The sequence below is a fragment of the Idiotropiscis lumnitzeri genome, chromosome 5, assembly GCF_059441095.1.
Source record: "Idiotropiscis lumnitzeri isolate Australia: NSW breed Sydney's pygmy pipehorse chromosome 5, RoL_Ilum_1.0, whole genome shotgun sequence".
In the NCBI taxonomy this organism is placed as follows: domain Eukaryota; kingdom Metazoa; phylum Chordata; class Actinopteri; order Syngnathiformes; family Syngnathidae; genus Idiotropiscis; species Idiotropiscis lumnitzeri.
Window position 1 is genome coordinate 26,009,987 of NC_142395.1, and position 21,809 is coordinate 26,031,795.

At 42.5% G+C, this 21,809-nt stretch overlaps 3 protein-coding genes across 3 annotated transcripts; 2 read left to right on the forward strand and 1 right to left on the reverse strand.

Annotated features, from left to right (window-relative positions):
• Nucleotides 1–606: 606 nt before the first annotated feature.
• On the reverse strand, nucleotides 607–7,797 carry ctcf (CCCTC-binding factor (zinc finger protein)). Its single transcript, XM_088296842.1, has 13 exons — nucleotides 7,609–7,797; nucleotides 5,904–6,173; nucleotides 5,645–5,824; nucleotides 4,631–4,997; nucleotides 4,389–4,559; nucleotides 4,126–4,259; nucleotides 3,903–4,023; nucleotides 3,671–3,820; nucleotides 3,427–3,587; nucleotides 3,165–3,347; nucleotides 2,938–3,073; nucleotides 2,711–2,857; nucleotides 607–1,987 (listed from the first exon to the last, which is right to left on the reverse strand). Exons 2-13 carry the CDS (start codon nucleotides 6,150–6,152, stop codon nucleotides 1,737–1,739), a joined length of 2,250 nt encoding a protein of 749 aa, XP_088152968.1. The 5' UTR covers nucleotides 6,153–6,173; nucleotides 7,609–7,797; the 3' UTR covers nucleotides 607–1,736.
• Nucleotides 7,798–9,757: 1,960 nt separating this feature from the next.
• Nucleotides 9,758–16,832, forward strand: LOC148337465 (uncharacterized). The gene is made up of 8 exons (XM_088295310.1): nucleotides 9,758–9,964; nucleotides 10,852–10,955; nucleotides 11,446–11,905; nucleotides 11,980–12,072; nucleotides 12,158–12,194; nucleotides 13,162–13,233; nucleotides 14,055–15,179; nucleotides 16,214–16,832. The coding sequence occupies exons 1-8, from the start codon at nucleotides 9,866–9,868 to the stop codon at nucleotides 16,453–16,455; spliced, it is 2,232 nt and encodes a 743-aa protein (XP_088151436.1). The 5' UTR covers nucleotides 9,758–9,865; the 3' UTR covers nucleotides 16,456–16,832.
• Nucleotides 16,833–18,669: 1,837 nt separating this feature from the next.
• On the forward strand, nucleotides 18,670–21,427 carry nudt21 (nudix hydrolase 21). Its single transcript, XM_088296194.1, has 7 exons — nucleotides 18,670–18,955; nucleotides 19,345–19,545; nucleotides 19,624–19,687; nucleotides 20,330–20,419; nucleotides 20,586–20,661; nucleotides 20,737–20,851; nucleotides 21,045–21,427. Exons 1-7 carry the CDS (start codon nucleotides 18,834–18,836, stop codon nucleotides 21,064–21,066), a joined length of 690 nt encoding a protein of 229 aa, XP_088152320.1. The 5' UTR covers nucleotides 18,670–18,833; the 3' UTR covers nucleotides 21,067–21,427.
• The last annotated feature ends 382 nt before the right edge of the window (nucleotides 21,428–21,809 follow it).

Genomic DNA, 21,809 nt, shown 5'->3' on the forward strand with positions numbered 1-21,809 from the left:
CCACCAAAGTGTTCTCAAACCGCACTTGTAAAATTTATAAGTATGCGCTTGCTTCCAGTGCCCTAAATGAGCCATTTCTTAGCCTCAGCCCACACAAGCACTCATGTGACAGACACATGCTCGGGAGTATCTGTTTCTGCACATTTTTTTTAATATCATGAGCGTAAACTATGCAAAATGTGTATGATGCACATTGACTGTAGTCACTTTTAACTAAACGATTACATCGGTTTGCTGATGAAAGTTAAAATTATATCCACATAAATATTTGAAGACGAACAAGTCAAGATCAACTACAAGGCGTATTTATCTTAAAATACACATGACTAAATTGTACTTGGAATGATTTCATAACGTCCCATTGATAAATGCATTTAATGCCCCCTCCTTCATTAGTTATTAAGTTCTACTACACACTTGTGTTCAACAGATAAATGAAATGAGTTTTAGTATGAAGTCCTCCATTTAATAAAATATATTTGCAAGCAAAATACAGAAGTGTTTGTGTTAGTGCTCAACCAATGTCAATCAAAAGCACTGTCTTGCATTATACCGAATGCGCAGAACACTTTTCTGACATACAACTGCACAAACCTAAAACATGAATGCATGTCTACTTTTTATTGGTTGTACCATCATACATCTGTTCTCAACTGCCAGTCATTTTACACATCACACTGCCCAGAAGGTACTGCAATCGGTACAAAAAAGAAATCATGAAGAACCCAAAGTGGAATGGCTACACAAGGGAGCAAAACAACCCAAACATTTCCTTTGCACATAAAATGATGTTTTGTACATTACGCATCATCTAGGGATGTTACAGTAGCAAGAGGAGATATAAAGTAAGCAGTCTAGAAGCTTTGATAAACTAGAATAGGTGTTAAAATAGGTTTTTACTAACCACAGCAAAGAAACAAAAAAAAATACAATAAAAAATATTCCAAATGATTTTTTTTTTGCTGTAATTACCAACAATAACATTTTCTGGTCTGCGGACAGTAATGTTTTTTTTTATCTCCAGAGGCTAACAGTATGCTTAGGAAGTGAAACTGAAAAGCCGATTCAAAAGATGGCTGTAAGGGCGCAGTCTTTCCAACTGAGAGAGGCTCTTCAGCAAGGACATTGAAAATGAATTGAAAAAGTGCAGATCGATCCATGACCGGGGTGATTTATCTACTTACAATGTTCACATGATGTGATTGATCCTTCCCAACAATAGAGTATGTAACAAGTAAAAAATAAAATACACAAGATAAAAATTGGGCTTGGGTGTGCCAAAAAGATGACTACGCACCTTGATGCTTTGGATAGTTACATGCACGTCTTGATACAGGGGAAAGATTCATCATTGATAGTGTTGCCAGAGGAGATTTCTTAAATTGTGATGCTCCTATTTTCTACAAATGCTCTAAACACCAAGGACAACAAGGAAAAGGCCAGAGATACTGTAGCCAATTCCAGCCAGCGCAGGGGAGAAATTTAGATTTTTTTGGGGCAAATAAATCCGTATTAAAAGTCTTTATCACTCGTCCATGTCAATGCAAGATTAAAAAGCAAGCATTAAATTACAACAGCGATGTTTTTGTCTCAGTGGGATGCATAAAGTGTTTGTAAGCCTAAATGCCAAGAATTAGATGTTGCTGTGAACACAGAGGGGGTGGGAGGGGGCTGTCTGTGTGTGTGTGTGTGTGTGTGTGGATGTATGCGTTTTACAGGGTCAACCCTTGCGTCCATCACCGATCCATCATGCTGAGGATCATCTCGGGGGTGAGGTCTCCGTTAGGCGGGGCCTCCGTCAGCTGCATCTCCTGCTCCTCCTGGGACAGCTCCTCCAACTGAATCGTGGAGTCGCCTTCACCGACGACCACTTCCTGTGTGGCCCCCTCCTCTTCAATGTCGTCTTGTTCGGCGCCCACTTCCTTTTTCACGATGATGTCATCCACCTCTCCGGTGGCCTCGTCCTCCACGCGGATGATGGCGGCCACTGTTGACGAGGGACGTGGGTTAAAGTCAATTCGGGGATGAATTGTATTTGACAGAATAGTTGTATCTGATTATTAAAAAATAAAAGCACTTTTACTCAGATTAAGATACATTCCGCTTGCTACCTATTATTGCTGGCTGGCACAATCTTTTGTTTTGGTATGGCAGACTTCCGACTTGTACAGTGACACATTTTCTGGGCGTCAACAATCCAATGGAACGATGAGTGATTTTTGACTACATTCGACCAATCAAAAAGAACCAGTTAGTCAGTCCACGCAAAGTTTTCCATTTTCGCACACAGAAAGCAAAGCGTGCCCTTAGTTGGGAAACACTGGTCTAGTTAACATTCATGCTTTGATTAAAAAATATAAATAAGATGTTAGTCTGTATTTGACTAGTTTGACATGAGTTAATATTGTCAAGTAATAGAACGTGAGGAAATTTGGTGGATAAAAGATTGCAACAATGCTGCGGTGGTGCAGTAGCTACTTGCAAAGCGCCAGGCGGAGGTTGGTGGAAGACATTTTTTCTACACGCATGCGTGGTTTTGTCGTATTTTGGCACTTATTAAAAAAAAAAAATATCTATATATATATATATATATATACATATATATATATATACATATACATATACATATATATATCAATTTTACCATCAAAAGTGTATGTGTGCCATTAGTCAGCCAGTTTCTTAATGATCATCTAACTGTGACGCTCACCATTTGGCTTGTTCTTTGGGGGGCGCCCACGCTTCCTCTTGACGGGTGGTTCTTCGGGGGCGGCAACGGGAACCACTGGCGGGGCCTGTTCCAATTCGATGTCATCCAACAAATCCTCATCATCTTCAATCTCATCCAGATCAGGTTCTGCAAAATGTGGCGGGGAAAGTTCACTCTCACAACTAAAGTGATCTAACAAGATCAAACATCACCGAAGTGCATCTTACCTGTGTCGTCCTCATCATCATCATGCCTGTCTTGCATCTTCCTCTTCCTGCCGCGGCGACTCTTTTTGGGCGGAGTTCCGTTTTGGTCTCCAGCCACTTCACCAATGCAGTTTTCGCTGTGGCGCAGCATGGTGTTCTGTGCGATAAAAAATGACAGCGTTATGGACAAAGCCGAGTGATGTGAAGATGCGAAGCTGTCCCAAATCTGGACGCAGGTACAGGCCTACCCGGCGTGTGAACGTCTTGCTACACTTGCTGCAGACAAAGGCAGTGGGTACAAAGTTGGGGTCGTGGTAGCGTTTGAAGTGCATGTCCAGAAGCTGCTTCTGTCTGAACGTTTTCTCACACTGACTACAGGCAAAGGGCTTCTCCCCAGTGTGTGTACGCTTGTGCATGATCATGTGCCGTTCCTGCGGAAGGGGAGTTCAGCATTAGGATAGACATGGGTCGAATTGCAGTCAAATAGTCAACATTTTCCCTTTGACCTGCCTGTTTACAGCAGTAGTCACACTGGTCGCACTTGAAACGTTTTTCATTCTTGTGAGTCTTCTGGTGTTGGATGAGAGCGTACCGCTCATGGAAAACAGCATCACAGTAACGACACTTCTTTCCCTTCTCGATAAATGAATGCTGCTTTCGCAAGTGGACGCCTGAGATGGAAGGCGGAATATTTTGATGAGTTTGACAAATGACACATCTAACACAGATATCACAAGTCAATGAACCATCTTACCAAGGTCGCTTTTGCGTGCGATGACGGTGTCACAATGTGGACAATGGAACTTGGCCACATTCTCCGTGTGTTTCTGCAGAATGTGCATCTTCATGGTGCCGCTCTGGGTGAAACGAGCGTGGCAGATGTAGCACTCGTACGGCTTCTCACCTACAACGGAAATGAGAAATGGGTTGTGTCAGCGGACCGTCTCGGGAGATTAACCGCCATTCAAACCTAGGACGTCGCCTACCTGAGTGTGTCCTCATGTGTCTTTTCAGCTTGTAAGTGTCCCTGCTCGCGTAGCTGCATAGACTGCACTGGAAGGGCCGCTCCCCGGTGTGAGAGCGGATGTGCCTCTTCAACTTGCTCACCTGAAAAGAAGCAACATGAATACATTGTCAGTGATTTTGTCATTGGTTGAAGGTAAAGGACAAGCGGGATGACATAATGCGGGACCTGATGCGATTGCTCACCTCCACACTGCAGTAGTCGCACATTGAGCACTTGAAGGGCTTTTCGTGTGTGTGCTTGTAACGACGATGACGCACCAACTCTCCGCTGGTCACAAAGGCCATGTCACAGTCTGTGCATTTGTGTGGTCGGGTGCCTAGGGATTTTGGGGAGAAAAATAAAGTGAGGACCATTTCTCTTCCAGCTCTGTCCAATGGCCACAAGGAGAAATCAAACAAGAAAGAAGCCATTTCCAACCGCTCGTTGGCTGTGATATTTTCCCCACCTGTGTGAGTGTTGAGGTGGTTTCTCAGCAGTGTGACTGTCCTGAAGGCCCGTCCGCACAAGTGACATTTGTGCGGCCTTTCATCGGTGTGGCTCTTCATATGTCGGTCCAGGTTGGAGCGCCGTGGACAAGTGTAGCTACACAGTTCACACTGGAAGGTCTTCTTCACACCTGGTTAAGTTAAGTACAAGTATTAAGTGTGAGGCTATTTCTCCTGTCAAGAATAAAACAACAAGGCGTACCTTTCTTCTTGATCTTAGTGGGCTTGGGGGGCTTCATGTTTCCAACAACCTTCTCTGCATTGACCTCCGACAGCAGTCCCTCCTGTTGCTCTTCTTCAAAGTCATACACGGAAACGTCCATGTCTCTGTCCCCTTCCGCGTAGCGCAGGCGGCTCTTTTTCCCCTTCTTTCCTTTGCGGACAGTTGTAATGGGCTGATAATCGGGGTCCTTCTGCCATGCCGGTTGAGACTCGGGAGGCTCCTGATCGGCCACGTCGGTGTCCTCCTGTTCCTCTTCCCCCCTCGTCGCTTGAAGCTCATCGTGGACTGCCTGAAGCTCCTCTTGCTCGACAGTCTCCACTTCACCATTGGCGCCCACTTTTACCACCTGTATGAAGACACATAAATCATCTTTTGTGGTCACGCTCTTTCAGAGATGGGAAGTAGCAAAACGTAAATACTTTGTTGCTGTGCTAAAGATATTTAGATTTACTTTACTTAAGAAAGGCTTGTACTCTTACTACTACTTATTCTACATCTTGTGCATCACCCCCCCCTCCAAAAAAAACACTTCCGACTAATTAAGCATTTTTATCAGTGAACAGCGTTAGCAAAGCTATGGGAACATCAAGCTTAGCAAGGTTTTGGTTGAAAAGACGTTTGAAAGAACTTTTTTATTTTGCTGTGCGAAAACAGGTTGTGGATGCACTTGAACACAAAAGTATAAATTACTTTTTGCTGTCAAGTACAGTTGGGATTCAGTTTTTTTTTTACTCAATCAGAACTTTTTGTTGAAGAATTTCTTAAATCTCATCAAAAAAAGCACTTAAATCACTATAGTCTTTTATGGGGTGAATTTTAGATGTATTGTACTGATGTAATAAGTGCAGAGAAAGGGTACAACCAAATCCTATGCTGGTGCTACCAACTGAAGAAGTTGGTCACACCGGTGCAAAGGTTAGTGCAGAGCCCAGGAAGACTATATGAAAAAAAATGGCACACATCTTCGTCCATTACTCCACAGTTAGTGCTTACCTGGAAGCCTTCGGGCAAGGGCAGGGTGTGACAGATAACTGGCTCTGCATCCTTATTAGCTGATCCATCTACATAGGTTGCCTGGAGGCCATCCACCGTAGCTGAAGTGACTGGGACCTGCACTAGCTGAAGCTGCCCAAGCCCTAAAGCAGCACCAGCCTGTTCCTCCATATTTACAACCTACAGATAATATTAAGCAATTATAACCCAACGGAAACAACATTTGGCAGATAAATTCCTCATGACTCATCCGACTGACCTGAAGGGTGATGATCTGACCCTCATCTCCGCCAGTTACAGTAACGGTGCCCCCTCCCTCTAACACCTCGGTCTTCATTTGCAGCAGTGCCGGATCCAGGGCATCCATCACCATCATCTCCATGTTGCCAGGAACTTCCACTGCTTGTGGGGCTTCTGCTGACCCTTGGATCGCAGCATCCCCCGCCTCTGGCAGTACCCCCTCTTCGGGAGCCAGGGCAGTCTCCATGGAAACAACGTCACCCTCCATGGTGACGGGCCAGTCAACACTCTGAGCGTGGTCAAGAGTAGGATTGTTGTTAGTATGTTGATGTTGTTGTGTAGACAGGGAGTCTGAATATGTTCATTCACAAGTGGGAAATATCTAATATCTAAAAAAAAAAAATGTAACAAATTTGAGCCTGATCAGTCACTTTGAATAACAAATTAGCAGACGTCTAAAAGATTATACTGTGATGTACGTGATTAGTTGGAATTTTTTCTGTTGTAGCAAACAGTCCATTCGCCCATTTTCTATCACTCTTCTAATCATTTAGGCAACAGGTCAGCAGCAGACTATGCAAACTAACTTTATTGAAAGGGGTTAAACCATTCACACATAGGAACAATTTAGTCTTTAAAGAACCTAACATGCATGTTTTTTTTTTCCATGTGTGAGGAAGTCATTGAATCAAATGCAGAGAAAACATGAAACTAAACACAGCCCGGATTCGAACCAGCAACTGCTGATGTGCTACCCACTCCCAGTACGTGCTGTTAAATGATACTATCGTTCAATACACTCGATCGAAGGATTTAAAACTGAAAACTAGTGTGTGCGCTACTCCTTGGCCATGCTAGACTTTTGAGCTATCGGCTTTTTCTGGTCCTTGTAACCGGAAACTAGATTGCTGAAGGTGAGGGGTGAAGATATCGTTTTTTACGAGGTACAGCACAACAACCCACGCTAACTTATGAGATTTCGTTAAATTAAAAATAAAAAACGACCACTCTTTCTGGTCGCGCACCTGATGAAGCCATGAGTTACACGCGGGTATTGCAACTGCAACTTAGTTTGGTGACATATGGGACCCGTTTGTAGCGAGGCAGCCAAACGTGCACGATAAACCGGACGCAAAAAGCCATCAAAGAGGCGGATTGAACCCTTGCACACAAAGAAATGTGCCACTTAGCATCCTCGTGGGTCCAACCTGAGCGGATAAGACATTTGCTATGATAGCGTGCTGCGGCTTCGCCAAGTGGATCAATTCCAAAGTGCCTCTTTTGAAAAAGAAAATGTCGGAAACCGAATCGAAGGTTTCGTTGTATACGCGACCGATCTCATCCCAAATGGCCCATCGGCGCAAACTAAAACGAGAAGTTACATTTGTTTGTTGACTGGGAGGCGCGAGGACGATTGAAAACAGGAAACAAAGGGCACGATAAGATGGACGTCAGGCCTAAAGTAAGTTTTAAGAGAATCACATATACAGACGACCATCGCTAAGTGGTTTCCACGAAATATCACGAAAAAAGCACGAAAACAGTCGCCCCACACAGGGAGTTGGAGTTTAGAGACAGATTTAGTGAATATTGGATAACGATAGAGGGAGACAAACACCCCCCGCCAGTCGGTAACGTTAAGCCCCACCGTGACACCTAGAGGCCGACGCCAGCTCCTACAAAAACGTTTCCGTGTTTGCGGGTAAAGAATCGCTTCGACTTACCGCAGAGTGCTTCTTTTATGGTTATATTAAGTTCAGAGTCTGTCGAGTGCGGCCGATTGCTTCAATCCTCCGTTGACGTGCGAAAAAGCTGTGCGCAGGCCTGATAATTTTCTCCCGCTTTAGAATAGAGGGCCTCACACAAAATGGCGGTCGTTAAGAGCGAAGGCGCATGCGTACACCTCAGGCCCGGCGGTGAAGGGGCGTGGCCCGTATTGCAACGAGGCGCCAGATTTGAATTCACGCGTGGGCGTGGCGACGTAGACAAGTTGATCAGCGTGACGACATGCACGTATTTGGAAACTATTAAGAGGAAATGTATATTTTCATGGAACGCGGCAATTTTTGGGCTATCAGTTAAGGTTATCAAAAACAAACATATGCTGAAATAGAAAGTCGATCCCAAAATCCACCACAGGGGGGCGACTGGTCTGCTAACTAGTGCATTCTTGTTGTCTCGTTGACCTATCTGCTCTAACATCTGCATACAGTTTGGGGGATTAAACGGGCTCCCTGAGCATTTACATCTATCAAGTTGTTGCATTATATATATATATATATATATATATATATATATATATATATATATATACATAAAATGGCTATTAAACATTCTTTTTCTATAAAAATTAAACTTATTTATTTATTTTTTTTTACACATGGCCAATCTGTCCTGTACTGTACAATTTATGATGTATGTGTGCAAATGGGTGTGTATGTACAACAATACTTCTCCTACTATAATATTTTTGTTAGTGTTGACTTTGTCAATGTTAATTTAGTGTATGTAGATGATGTTTATACAACTTATATTGTTTATAATTATTATCCCGGCGTTTGTTGTTATTCATCATGTATTATTGATTCCTATTATTAACATAGAAGCAAAATAGATAGAGTATTGAAAGCAGAACACACAAGTTGTGAGAAGTATTGACTGGACCCAATTATTTTTGAAAATGGAAAATTAGTGTTTAGTTGTTTAGTTGTTTTATCGTCTATCGTGTATTTTGTTTTGATGTTCACAATAAACATTCAAATGTATTCAAACAGCGAATTATTAAATGAAAAGTAACTTCTTTTTTTTGGTACCTTACCTGTAGTATGTACGCAGAGCTAGAAAACTCGTAAGACAATTCAATTTTATCCAGTATACAATGTACATTTTTCCTACATTTGAAGGATAGTTAATAAAGTATTTTCTATTTTCCAGTTGTATTTTGAACAATAAAGTTCTGCAATGACTAATGTGATGTGTGGAAATGATGACAAACTCCAACAAAAAAGAATATATCATATCAGCTAAGGCTGTACGTGATCCAATAAGAAAACACAGCGGTCCCGTAAAACCTTCCAGGGTAATAGACAACCCTGTGCACTAGGTCACCAGTCAGCTTTATTTATATAGCACAATTCATACACTAAGCAGCTCAGTGTGCTTTACATAATTGAAAGTACATTTAAAAACATTTACAAACAAAATGAGTTACATACATTTAAAAGCCAAGTAAAGAAATAACAGAATTTACAGTGCAAGAACATGATTTTTTTTTTACTCATTAGCATTTCGTTAAAGGGGAAGTCAACTTAAAAAATGTCTTTACACTAATATGTTCATCATCACTAGTCTAAACACTGTATTGTGATTAATATTTTGTTTGTGAAATGTGAATTATTATACCACACTGCCTCCTGGTGGCCAAGGTGGGCACACCACGAGGAGCAGCACAATGAATTGGATTGCAGCATTAAATCATGATGCACAAACCGTTTAATGGTTTGCATTATGTTTAAATATGTTAATACAGTTTTTTTTCATGAAATACAATGTACCCTGAAAAAAAACCCTTGCAAGCCTAGAGAGGAATTTGAACCTCCAACCTCAAAACTGTTAGTGGGATGTACTTGGCGCCTATGGGTACACATGTCAAATAAATTATTAATTTGTTACATAACCACTGGAACATTTTGTCCATTTCAGTTTTCACCACTGAAGTCCACTGATGTCCACATTCTAGATTTTCATCCGAGTAGTCACTTCATGGCTCCCCATTATTTTCCTCATCGTTTTACTCTCCAAGGGGAGGGGGCAGAGGAAGGCGAGGCTCTGTTGTCATATCTGTCAGTCTCGCCGGGGCTGGCCCCTCCCACATCAGCAGAGGCATTACATACTGCTGGTGCTTGTGCTCTTAGCAACCGTGCCTCAGCAACAGAGCCCAGGCAACAGAGCTCCACGGCAACAGAGTGCCGTGTCTCCCCAATGGAGCTGCCATTGGGCGGACCAGCGCTCAGGCACTACACCCAGAGCCGACCGAGACCTCACCGACAAAAACTCAACTATCGTCCCAGCAGACCACAGGTAATGTGAGAAATGGATTTAAGATAAAGAAGGGAAGGTGATGTGTGTGTGTGGTTGGGGAGAAAATGGAAGGGAGAGAGGAGATGTAGGGTGCAGAGGGGAGAGGCAGGGGGAAGGGAAGGGACGGATGGAGGGGGAGAGCCGCAAAGAAGCCTGCTCCCTTGCTTGAATAAGCCAGTCCCATTGTGCCGGTAACTAGCTGTGTGAAGACACCACAAATGGCATTTGCTGTGATTTCCAAGAGCGTGATTGCCTGAATAGCATTGCAGATGGTAGCTTGGCTTGAATGTCCCTTTTTTTTTTTCCACTCACTCTGAAAAAAAAAAGCCTGCAGCCTTCTATTTTTTTTCCTCCCAGGATTGTGCTTTAAAAATGTACATCATCTGATTTTTCTTCATGGCTCATCGTGTTGTCACGTAGCGCTCTGGTTGTAGACATCCAGTCACTCCCTTGGAGCCAGTGGTCAGGGAGACAAAATCCAATTAATTCCCGTGACACGGTATCATATCGCAGTGACTTCTGCTAAATGTGTGCTCTGCTGCAAGCCTCCCTGTTTTTATTACGACTTGTGGTCACAGATGCTAATGTGATCACTATGATTCTAACTACAATGCTGAGTTACACCGGCAAAATGAGAGCTCTTGCATGTAAAGTCCTAAGACCCCCCCCCATTTTACGTTACTGAGCAACTGTCTCCAAGGAGGCTGGTTTGTACCAAAAGACTGAAGCCAAAATATTCCTATAGAGACACTCGTGAAGGACTGTGTGGGTTTTGTTGAGGTCAGTGCTACATCATGTGAAGTTCCATTTATACCTTTTATCTTCACACTGTAATGCTTTCACTTTGATGGAAAATGCGTATTTGTATCGTCCACAAATGTAATCAGGAGACGATAGTTGAGAGTGAAAATGAAGTCCTTGAGCTCATCGGGCGTGTCGATGAAGGAGTGGAGGAGTTCTTTACAAAGAGAGTTCTTCCTGCTGATACAGAGTGAGTATCACCAGTTGCCGTTTTTTTCTTTGTACACCACGCTGCTTTGTGTCTTGATATTGTATGTAGAGGGTCAGTATTACTCAAAAGTGCCTTTGGTGAATCATGAAATCATCATGGCGATATCTTAAAATGTGTTTCTTTCATTTTAGATTTTTTTTTTTACATTATTGGATGTATGTGATTTTGGCATTCCAACAAACTGTTCTGCTAATTACAGTGTGTGTACTAAATTTTTTTTTTGACATGGTTGTATGGTTTGATAAAACAAATTAATACTTACTAAATACTACTAAATACTAATACTACTAAACAATTAATACTTAAAATTGAGCTTTCCGGAATAAAAGGCGCACATGTATATAAGTGGCAAAAAAATAAAATAAATAAATATATATATATATATATATGTGGGCCCCCGGGCCATGGTTTGCCCACGCCTACTGTATAGTATGTTCATAATTTGATCCAATCAACCTTTCACATTTAGGCTAAGGCAAGATGAGGAGCCAGACTCCATCACAGTGGATGAAGTGGTTCCTGCAACCTCGGTCCCTTGTCCACCCCCGACGAAAACCCTCAGGAGGAAGCTTGGGGATTTCTTTACCCTCCGAAAACGACGGGGTCTGAAATCGGAGACGGCCCACGAGGGCCGACCCAAAAAGGCTTCCATCGCTGATCTCATTCGCCCTCTTCGGGAGGCGGCCAAGTCTGATAAAGAAAAAGATAAGGACAGAGTAAAGGAGCCTGACAAGGAGAATGAAAAGGAGAAAGGGAAAGAGCAGCCCAGTGGCGTTACGGAAGAGTCAACTGCACAGGAAACGTCTCCGTCAGATGTTCCGCCGCTGAGGGGTGAAGTGGCGCCACCCCGCCGTGCTCTCAGGGAAGGGAAGTCCCAGTCTCTTATTTTACTATCTGGATCAGCAGCAGGGGCTACCAATGCCAGAAAGGTGAGTGTCACATGGTCAAAGACTGTCAGGCCTTTAGGTCCATGTTCATTTTTTTTTTCCTTGATGATTTTCAGAAACAATTTGAAGGCCAACATAGCTTTGAGCAGAAACTTCATCTTATGCTTCAGCGTATTGGGGTTTCCAAAGCACAGCCAGAAGAGACGCAGGTGTGGATCTGTCTGACTTTGAATTATGTGGCTTTTACCTTTATTCAAGTAATAACTTACTGAAATGTCTCGTGTCTTCTCATAGAATCCAGAGAGAGAGATGAAAAAGGCAGAATCTGAAGGTATGTCTTAAAACATCAGCTCGCCCAGTGCTTCTCAAATCGTGCTGCAGGGTCCCCTGGGTGGTGGTGGGGGTGCGATGTTGAGGGGAGCACGTGGGAACCTGGTGAACATGCTTTTTTTCTCCACTGTACTACAAGTGTAATTGCACATTCACTCCAGTAGTTGGCAGTGGCGCTCTCCTTGACTGTTGTGCGGAGCGAGTATTCTACGATGTTGGTTTGTTTTGCAACGAAAATGATATTATTTATAGTTGCGGTTGAGACTGGGTGGAGGTGGGGGGGGGTGTGAATTGTTTTCTTCTTGCTAGTGGGGGCGTAACTGAAAATAATTGAGAAGCACTGAGCTAGCCATACAAGGACAAACGGTACAGTGTAGGGGTCATTGGACCCTATTTGGACATTTTCACCTCAGGGTGTTCTCACTTTTGTTGCCAAAAATGTGGACATTAATGGCTGTGTTGAGCTATTAGTGGACAATAAATCTGAACTTTTAGTTGCAATTTACAAATTTACAGCATAGCGGTGTCATTTCTTCAGTGTTTTCCAATAGTGTACATACACTACTGTTGAAACTTGTGATTGGCTGGCGACCAATCCAGGGTGTATTCACACCTGTCGCTAGTGATAGGAAAATGAAGGTTCAAATTTGCTTCATGAACCAGCTGTTGAATTTTTGAGTCCTGTAGATGGCACTGTTGCTTTAAATAAAGGGTTTAAAAAATGGCAAGTCAGTGTGCCTTCAGCCCAATGTCGAACCGAGAGTGCCATCTACTGGAGTCCAAAAATACTACAACTGCTTCATGAAGCAGATTTGAAGCTTCTTTTACCCATCACTACCTGTCGCCTCAGTCAGCTCAGATAAGCTCCAGATGACCTGTGATCCAAATAAGCTCTACAAAAGGTGAATGGATGAACACTAGAAACTTGATTGTCATCTTAACTGTATTATCCTCTTTTCATGTCTTAGGCACCATTATTGACAGTAAAGTTGAGCCAGCACCAACTTTCACAAAACACAGAACGATGTCTGCATCCTCAGGTAAATCACACAAAACACAATTTTGACGTATGCGATAATACGCAAAAATCCGATTCCACCATGATTATGACATTTACCACAGCAATTATCTGGACATCGTTAGACATTAGATGTAGTAAAACAGTTCATGTAAAAGTACTGTGACAGCGAGAGGGAGCAGAGGTTTGCCAAAAAACAAAAACAGATTTTCCCAAATTTTATAGAGGGGTACTTGATTGGTTACATCTTGAAGTGAAGCAGTTTGCTTAATTGTGTCTTGATTGAGGAAAATTAATAACACTAATTGATTGATTCATTAATTATTTCCCCTGTTGTCTATCGAGCAAACTCAGTCAAATGCCCACCCTAGAAATGAGAAATAATTATAATTTCATCGATTGAGTGCCTGTAGCTTTTTGATATTTGCCCGGTCACGGTTGTATTCGCTTATTGACTTTGCTTCCGTTATCAAATTCTTGTGCCGTACTGGAGGATACTATGAAGAACAATTTGAAGCAGCTGGTCAGTTTGGGTTCCAAGTTGGCTGTACTGATACAGCAGGCTCGTGTAAACCGCATCAATGGAACCGCTCTACTCACCATCTGTTCATCAATTCGAGTAACCTGGAAGTAATCTGATTACTAAAAAACACACAATTATGACACTTCACTTGTTTTGGGCCCTTGTGGAGTTTTATACTGAGTGACATTGTAGTTATTATGGTCAATATAGTAAAATAACAAATCTAATGGGGGTCTAAGACTTTTGCAAATGTGAGTCTTGATCCTTGATCTTCCTGCATTATCATTTTGACTTGATTTTTTTTTTTTGTTCATCATCAGACACAAGGCGTCAAATTCGACCCAGCGTGTCAGCACATGAGTCAGCCGGAAAACCCGCTTTGCCTCCAAAGCCCGTCCTCAAGCCCGGTCCGGCCCCCACAACATCTGGCCGCAACACGCCTGAGAATGAGTTGGTTCAAATAGAGGAGGGGGAAACAAGCACACCCACGAAAGAAAAAAGTCCAACTGCAGCTCCATCTGGCCCCGCTACTCCTGCTGTAATATCAAATGACACCCCTGACTTGGCTGACGTTACGATTTCCTCTTCGAGTACTGCAACTTCCGAGTCGGATGTGCTTGCTGTGAACGCCGCTGCAACAATCGCAAATGGTACCGATTTAGACGGCAAGCCTTCTGACCCTGAAGTTCAGCCTATTAGCACAGAACCATGCACCTCGACAACTCTTACCGAATCACCTGCCCCTTCCTCTGAATCCGTTACTCTCAGATCCTCTGTCACTTCAGACTCGACAACAGTAACTTCCATTACCGCCTTGGAAACTGCTTCGAGTCATGCACAAAATACAGTTAAACCGACAACTCCAGTGTCAAATGGAATAGTTTCAAATAGTGAAGTGGCAATTTCTGTCGTTTCCTCCGTAGAAATGTCGACGCCATCCTCCATCCAACCTGCAGGAACCAAATCCGATTCTGCAACGAGTTCACTTACTGTATCTGGTGACGATCTCACTGCAGGCGCTAAAAGCACATCTGTGGCCCCGAGCTCAACCTCTCCTAAATCTGACACCTTCATTACCAGCTCCTACACCCCTCCCCTTGCCAGCATTACCACCACATCTACTGACTGCATCGACTCTTCCCCCGCCATTGTTCCTTCAACCTCTTCCAATGAAACCAATCTCACCGACTCCATCATCTCCACCACCACCAATAACGCCGCTTTAACGACGGCAGATGCAATTAGCTCGCCGCTCACGACTGACCCACTTTCCTCAAAGAAAACCAGCTCGACACTCACATCAGTTATCAGCTGCCTCCCCGCTTCTGAAGACTCCAGCGTGACCAAGCACAGTTTGACCAGTCCAGCAGTCGCCCATGAGAGTCCAAGTCAAGTTTCAACAACAAATCTTGACGGAAGGTCGAGTTCTACTGGAAAAGTTGCAGGTAAGAATAACTTTAAGGTGTAAACCAGGGGTGCCAAAACACTGCGGATTCAGGAGGATTGTGAAGAAGATTGCTCACGAAAAAGCATGCATGACTAAAGGATGACAGAACGCCTCTAAAAAAAAAAAGGAACTATTTATATAAATGTTTTTTGAAAAAGAGATCAAAAGAAGCAGAAGACAGATATAACAAATTGTTGTTTCTTCTTTTATAAATGAATGAAATAAATGGACTAGTCACTGATGGTCTGTTGCAGGCGTGGGAAAACTACGGTCCGGGGGCCACATGCGGGCCATTAAACGTTTTAATCCGGGCCCACCAAACTTGAAAAAAATGAAATGAATAAACCTTGTTGATGTTTTATTTTCTAAATAATGTGTTTTTTCAAAGACATATATATTGTTGTAGTGCTTTTGTTCACTTTCATTTAAAATTAAATGTATTTTTTTTTTCTCCGATGAGGTGAGGTTACCAAAACACTCCATCCATCTGCTCCTGGTCCGGCCCCTCTGTCAAATTTTAGAACCCATTGTGGCCCGCCAATCAAAATGTTTGCCCACCCCTGGTCTCTACTAAAAATAGCATTAACACGGCTCGCAATATTATTTTTAGAAAGGTTGGAAGAGACTTTGTGAGAAGTGTGGGTGATGAAAAACTGAGCAACTACTGCGACTACGACAACTAACAAATTACAAATCGGTTTTATATAACCTCACCTCATCTGAGATAAAAAACTACATTTGATTTAAATGAAAGTGAACAAAAGTATTACAACAATATATGTCTTTGACACACCAGCAGTATTTAAAAAATAAAACATTAACATGGTTTATTCCTTTAATTTTTTTTCAAGTTCGGCAGGCCGCATGTGGCCCCCGGGCCGTAGCTTGCTCACACCTGGTATAGACCAAGGGCAGTGAATGGCCCCTAAGCCTTTGTTTGGACACCCCTGTCATAAACTTAAATTAAAATTCATGCATTATTTTCCAATGCTTTTCTAAGTATAACCCGAACAATTTATCTCTCATGCTCAGATGTCGAGCCAGAGTTGGTTGAAAAGAGCAAACAAACAGAGGAAACCGAAAGCAAGAAAGCCGATGGCAAAGATAGTGAGCATTACAAGGAGAAAGCAGCTCAAGACCACAGCGAAGCAACAACGAAAGAAGCCCAAGAAGCAAATGTGAAAGCTGAAGACGTCCCTGTCGCAACAATGGAGGGAGAAGTTGAACCTGAACCAGAGAAAGAGTGTCCAAACCAAGAAGAAGCAAAGAAATAGAAAATATATTTAACGCGACAGTATTGTTAAATTTGGGACCAAATACTGTGACACCGGCAGGTTAGGCCACAGTAAAGAGAAACGGTTGAATGATCCATGGCACTTCCTATAACGGGACCACCACACTACAGCAGCACACCACGAACCCGGTTGGGCCACTGGACCAAAGAACTGAGATCCATGGTGTGATGTTATCCACAATTCCAGCAGTGTCTTTTGTCCTTTTTTTTTTTTTTTTTTTTTTTACTTGTGTTTGAATTTTGCATTGCACGTATGATTATGTACCATTAGACAAGTACTGTGTTTTAAAGACACCATGTTTACAATAGATGGATAAGAGAAAATAGATATGACTATTAAATGGAATATTGAATTGAGTCACTGAGATTTTGTTTTCTTCTATTGATGTGATTTTTTTTTTCATGTTTAAGATACATGGGCGTAAATCAGCAAATTCCACCCTGCGAGACAGACCACAAGATGTTGTTCAAAGCGCCGGAAATTCTTTAGAAAAGATTGTGACGATTGCTGATTCAAATGAAAGCTTCTCATTCAAACCTCAAGAATGAGACTGAGTCAGACTTTCCTAAACGTATTTAACGTGTTTGAACTTTTCGTCCGATGAGAGTTCTGTACTCCAGTGATGGGTCAATGAAGCTTCAAATCTGCTTCATGAACCAGTTGTAGTATTTTTGAACTCCATTAGGTGGCACTCTTTGTTCAACATTGAGCTGAAAGCACACGGACTTGACATTTTTTTAAACGCTTTATTTAAACCTACTGTGCCATCTACAGGACTCAAAAATACAACAACTGGTTCATGAAGCAAATTTGAAGCTTCATTTTCCCATCACTATTGTACTCTATTTATCATTGAACAAAAGATACACTATATTATTTCCCACTAGGAGCCTAAGGTAACACATTATGCAATAAGACAAATAAAAAAAAATGACATTTCATTTAGAATTTAAGGCTCACTTAATTTATGATAGGACAGCAAGACCATTACGAACTGTTCCCTATGCTCACGTAAGTCACTGGCAATCATCTGAACATAAGAGCCAAGGGAGAGAAAAGGAACAATTCATATAATGTATCCGTAGGGCCAAAGAAAAGTCACGGATACCGTCTACTTGACCACATACTGACTGCCTCAGTATTGAACATTCCTAGCGACAGTACACAGCACTTCCTCTAAGCTTATGTCATGGATGCCAGAGAGAATAAAGCATCCTGTGTTCACTGTTCAGTGACTTATTGTATTGCACATTAAAGCTGGTCTGCAGTGTCAAGCCTGAGTGATAAAAAAAAAAAGTAGATTAATGATCATATGATGACTAGACACGTACTACCAGACACTTAACAAAGAAACAGCAATGCTGTTCAAAGTCATCTAACAGCTTCTAAAGGCGCACATAAAGCCTCTTTACAATTTAAAAAGCTTCTAGAAATGCAAATAGATTGACATATCTGTGCATATTATTACAATGGGGCAACTTGATTTGCTCAAAACACACCAAGACTCCATAAATCTGTGCCATGCATATATTTAATTCTGTAGTTCCATAAAGTGTACAGCGAATCAGCTGATGATGATCTGGCACTTTGTAATTACAGCAATGCCTCTTGTTCTGTGTTAACTGGGATAGGCTCCAGCACACTCATGACCCTAATGAGGATAGAAGTATAGAAAATGGATGGATGGATCTGCAATATCATATGTATTTTTTTCCAACCGCAAGAGGCATTTTGGACATCATCAATATCCCAAAATGGACACAAATGCACTGAACTCATGTTGAATAGCACTTATGTAATCTTTTATGCGATTGATGTTGCCCACATAAATTGGCATCCACAGTTAAAGAAGATAATCAAGGTTTCTTCATTTCCCCCCTAGCGGGTTTTCCAGAGGTTTTATTCCTTGTTTGGATGTGGAGGTAGGAGTGATGGATGGAGGGGACTTAGGCCAGGAGCTGCCGACAAAAGTCTAAGAACTGTGGGCTTTATATTTTTAATAGTTCCTTTTGAGTTCGATAGTTAATTGCGATGTTGTTTTAAAAAGTAATTAATTGTAAATTCATTGATAGAGGCTGCCTTTCAACTTGGCTCAGCGTCCTGTAAATTGCCCAACGTGATGATTCACTCCAACCAACAGGGGTCGCTAGCGGCGGTGCCATTATGAACGGAACACTCTATTTCACCCGGAAGTGGAGCGACGACGGAAACGACGGTGGGCAAATTAATGAGTGGTGTTCCATTGTACGCTTCTGTATTTTTTTTCATTGCTACATTGCGCATTGCGCTCATTCCAAAAACGTTTCTAGACAGTCGTATTCGCAGGGAGGTTGAATCTCACCGTGCACACGTAAGATATGTCGGTTGCGCCTCCCAGTCGCTCGAACACAGGTTGGCCGCGCGGTGCTACCGCTCAGTTTGGCAACAAATACATGACCAGCACGGCGAAGCCTCTCACCCTGGAGAGAACCATCAACCTGTGAGTTCATCTATTTGTTCGCTAATAACTTCAAGTTGGTGCATGATGTGTTTCTAATCTTTAATTTAATGAGGATCCAGCGTAGCAACGTCGTGCTACTAACGGGAATGTAAGGATTACATTTCTTCGATGGCGATATTTGCCTAAATTAGTGGTTCTCAAATGGGGGTTAGCGTACCCGGAAGGGTACATGCGATTTTAAAATGTTTATAAAAATTAGTTGAATCGAAAGCTAAATAATAAAAATGCAGCAACATCCAGTGTTGATCCCTAGCCCGAATTAATGTAAGAGTTGTTTTAGAAAGTGCAACTGGCATAGAACCGAACACTACTATGTTTGTAAAAAATACATTTTGGTTACCTTTGATGTAACATACATGTGTTTCTAGGTATCCTCTCACCAACTACACGTTTGGGACCAAGGAGCCTTTGTATGAGAAGGACAGCTCAGTGGTGGCCAGGTTCCAGCGGATGCGTGAGGAGTTTGACAAGATGGGAATGAGGAGGACGGTGGAGGGTGTACTTATCGTCCACGAGCATAGGCTGCCGCACGTCTTACTTCTGCAACTGGGCACTACTTTCTTCAAACTGTGAGGATTTCATGTTCTCTGGAATCATTCGATATATCATTTTGAGTCCATGTCTGATGTTTTGTTTCTCTCCTGTAGGCCTGGTGGAGAGTTAAGTCCTGGCGAAGATGAAGTGGAAGGTCTGAAACGCCTAATGACCGAGGTAGGTGTGCGCAAAATATGCGGTAGACTGTATAAATCACAGGGGTCAAAGTCAAGACCTGGGGGCCAGATCCGACCCATCCATCCATCCATCCATCATCTATACCGCTTCTCCTCACTAGGGTCGCGGGGGGTGCTGGAGCCTATCCCAGCTATCTTCGGGCAGTAGGCGGGGGACACCCTGAACTGGTTGCCAGCCAATTGCAGGGCACACAAAGACGAACAATCATCCGCGCTCACACTCATACCTAGGGGCAATTTAGAGTGTTCAATCGGCCTACAGTGCATGTTTTTGGAATGTGGGAGGAAACCGGAGTACCGGGAGGAAACCCACACAAGCACGGGGAGAACATGCAAACTCCACACAGGATGGCCGGAGTCGGGATCGAACCCACGCCCGATGCTGTCTCTCACTGTGAGGCCATCGTGCTAACCAGTCGTCCACCGTGCCGCCCAGATCCGACCCGCCACTTCATTTTATGTGGCCCGTGAAAGCAATTCATGTGTGTCAACTTCCATGATCCTTGATATAAATCTGTACCAAACTTTCACATTTTTATGTAAAGGTTGTCATGGTGTAGGCCTCTCTTGTTGAACTTCTTTATGATTGCAGAGTTTATATTGTCATTTGTTTGCCACTTAGATTCTTGGACGGCAGGATGGCGTGAAGCAGGACTGGGTGATTGACGACTGTATCGGCAACTGGTGGCGCCCCAATTTTGAGCCTCCACAGGTTTGTCCTTGACGACAACTGGGATCCTAAGAATTTTATTTGTCGCAGTGACTTAAAGTAGCTAGTGTATGCCAAATTAGCGTGTCTAACATTTCTTTTCATAGCATTGTTTCTTTTTCAAGCAAATGAGTTGCATTTTTACCCTCTATAATTTTGCGTCTTGCAGTATCCCTACATTCCAGCTCACATTACCAAACCTAAGGAGCATAAGAAACTTTTCCTGGTTCAGCTGCAGGAAAAAGGTTGGTATATCGACATGCAAAGTTGAATTCATTGTAGAATATGATTGAGGTATGTGTGGTTGAATTTGTTTACAGCACTGTTCGCCGTCCCTAAAAATTATAAACTGGTGGCGGCCCCGTTGTTTGAGCTGTATGACAACGCCCCTGGGTATGGACCCATCATTTCCAGTCTACCGCAGCTCCTTAGCAGGTGATGTTCTTTTTTTTTTTTAGTTATTGTGTCAACTAATTCTGCGAATAGAGCAGATAATTGCTTTAGATGTCTCTGAAGGAATATATTCCATATTCTCTCCATCCAATCCAATCTGATTCTGATATGGCTTCATAGGGCAACTGGTTTAATGCAACTATGCATGACTGATGAGATTTTTTTTTTTTCACAGGTTCAACTTCATTTACAACTAAGTGAAGTCCATGTGGCTGTCTCTGTGAGTGCAGTCCAGTCAAAGTGAAACTTGAAGATCATGTGGAGAATGCAGAGAAATTACACTTCTCTCTTTCAGCTCCACTTTCACATGAGAAATGTGTCCTGTGCTGAATATACTGACAGTCCACGGGGACATTTAGCTTTTCTTTTGTCAGGAAAACATTTTTTTTTTTTTTTTAAATCTCGATAAACACGTGTTCTTTGTTGACGATACGTTTATATTGCATTATGTTCAGATTTTAAACCTCAAAAATAGGTTTGATTAAACCAACAATTACTTTATGTTTACTGTTGTTTTAAACTGTTTTCTTTTTTAATAAAAAAAGACATTTAATTGTGTGTATGCATGTTTTTTATGATGTGTGCAAGAGAAATTGCTTATTTGACACCCCCCCTCCAACCCTGCTTGGGTGCTGATTGTGATACGCTTTGGGAAATTTGCTGTCTGAGGTGATGCTCAGTGAGAGGGGATGAGGCTGTAGACACCCAGAGATCAGTGGGCTAATGTGCCATGATCACGTTTCAAACTTGCGGTCAATAACGCGTCCAAAGGGCTTTGTTTAAATCCAACCTTCGTATGCTCACCGCAAAACAACGAAATGCTTTTCCACTAGATGGCCGAGTGGTCTAAGGCGCCGCGTTCAGGACCCAGTCTCCCCAGGAGGCCTTGGTTCGAATCTCGAATTTCCCCATTGTGGGACTAATAAAGGCATCTTATAAT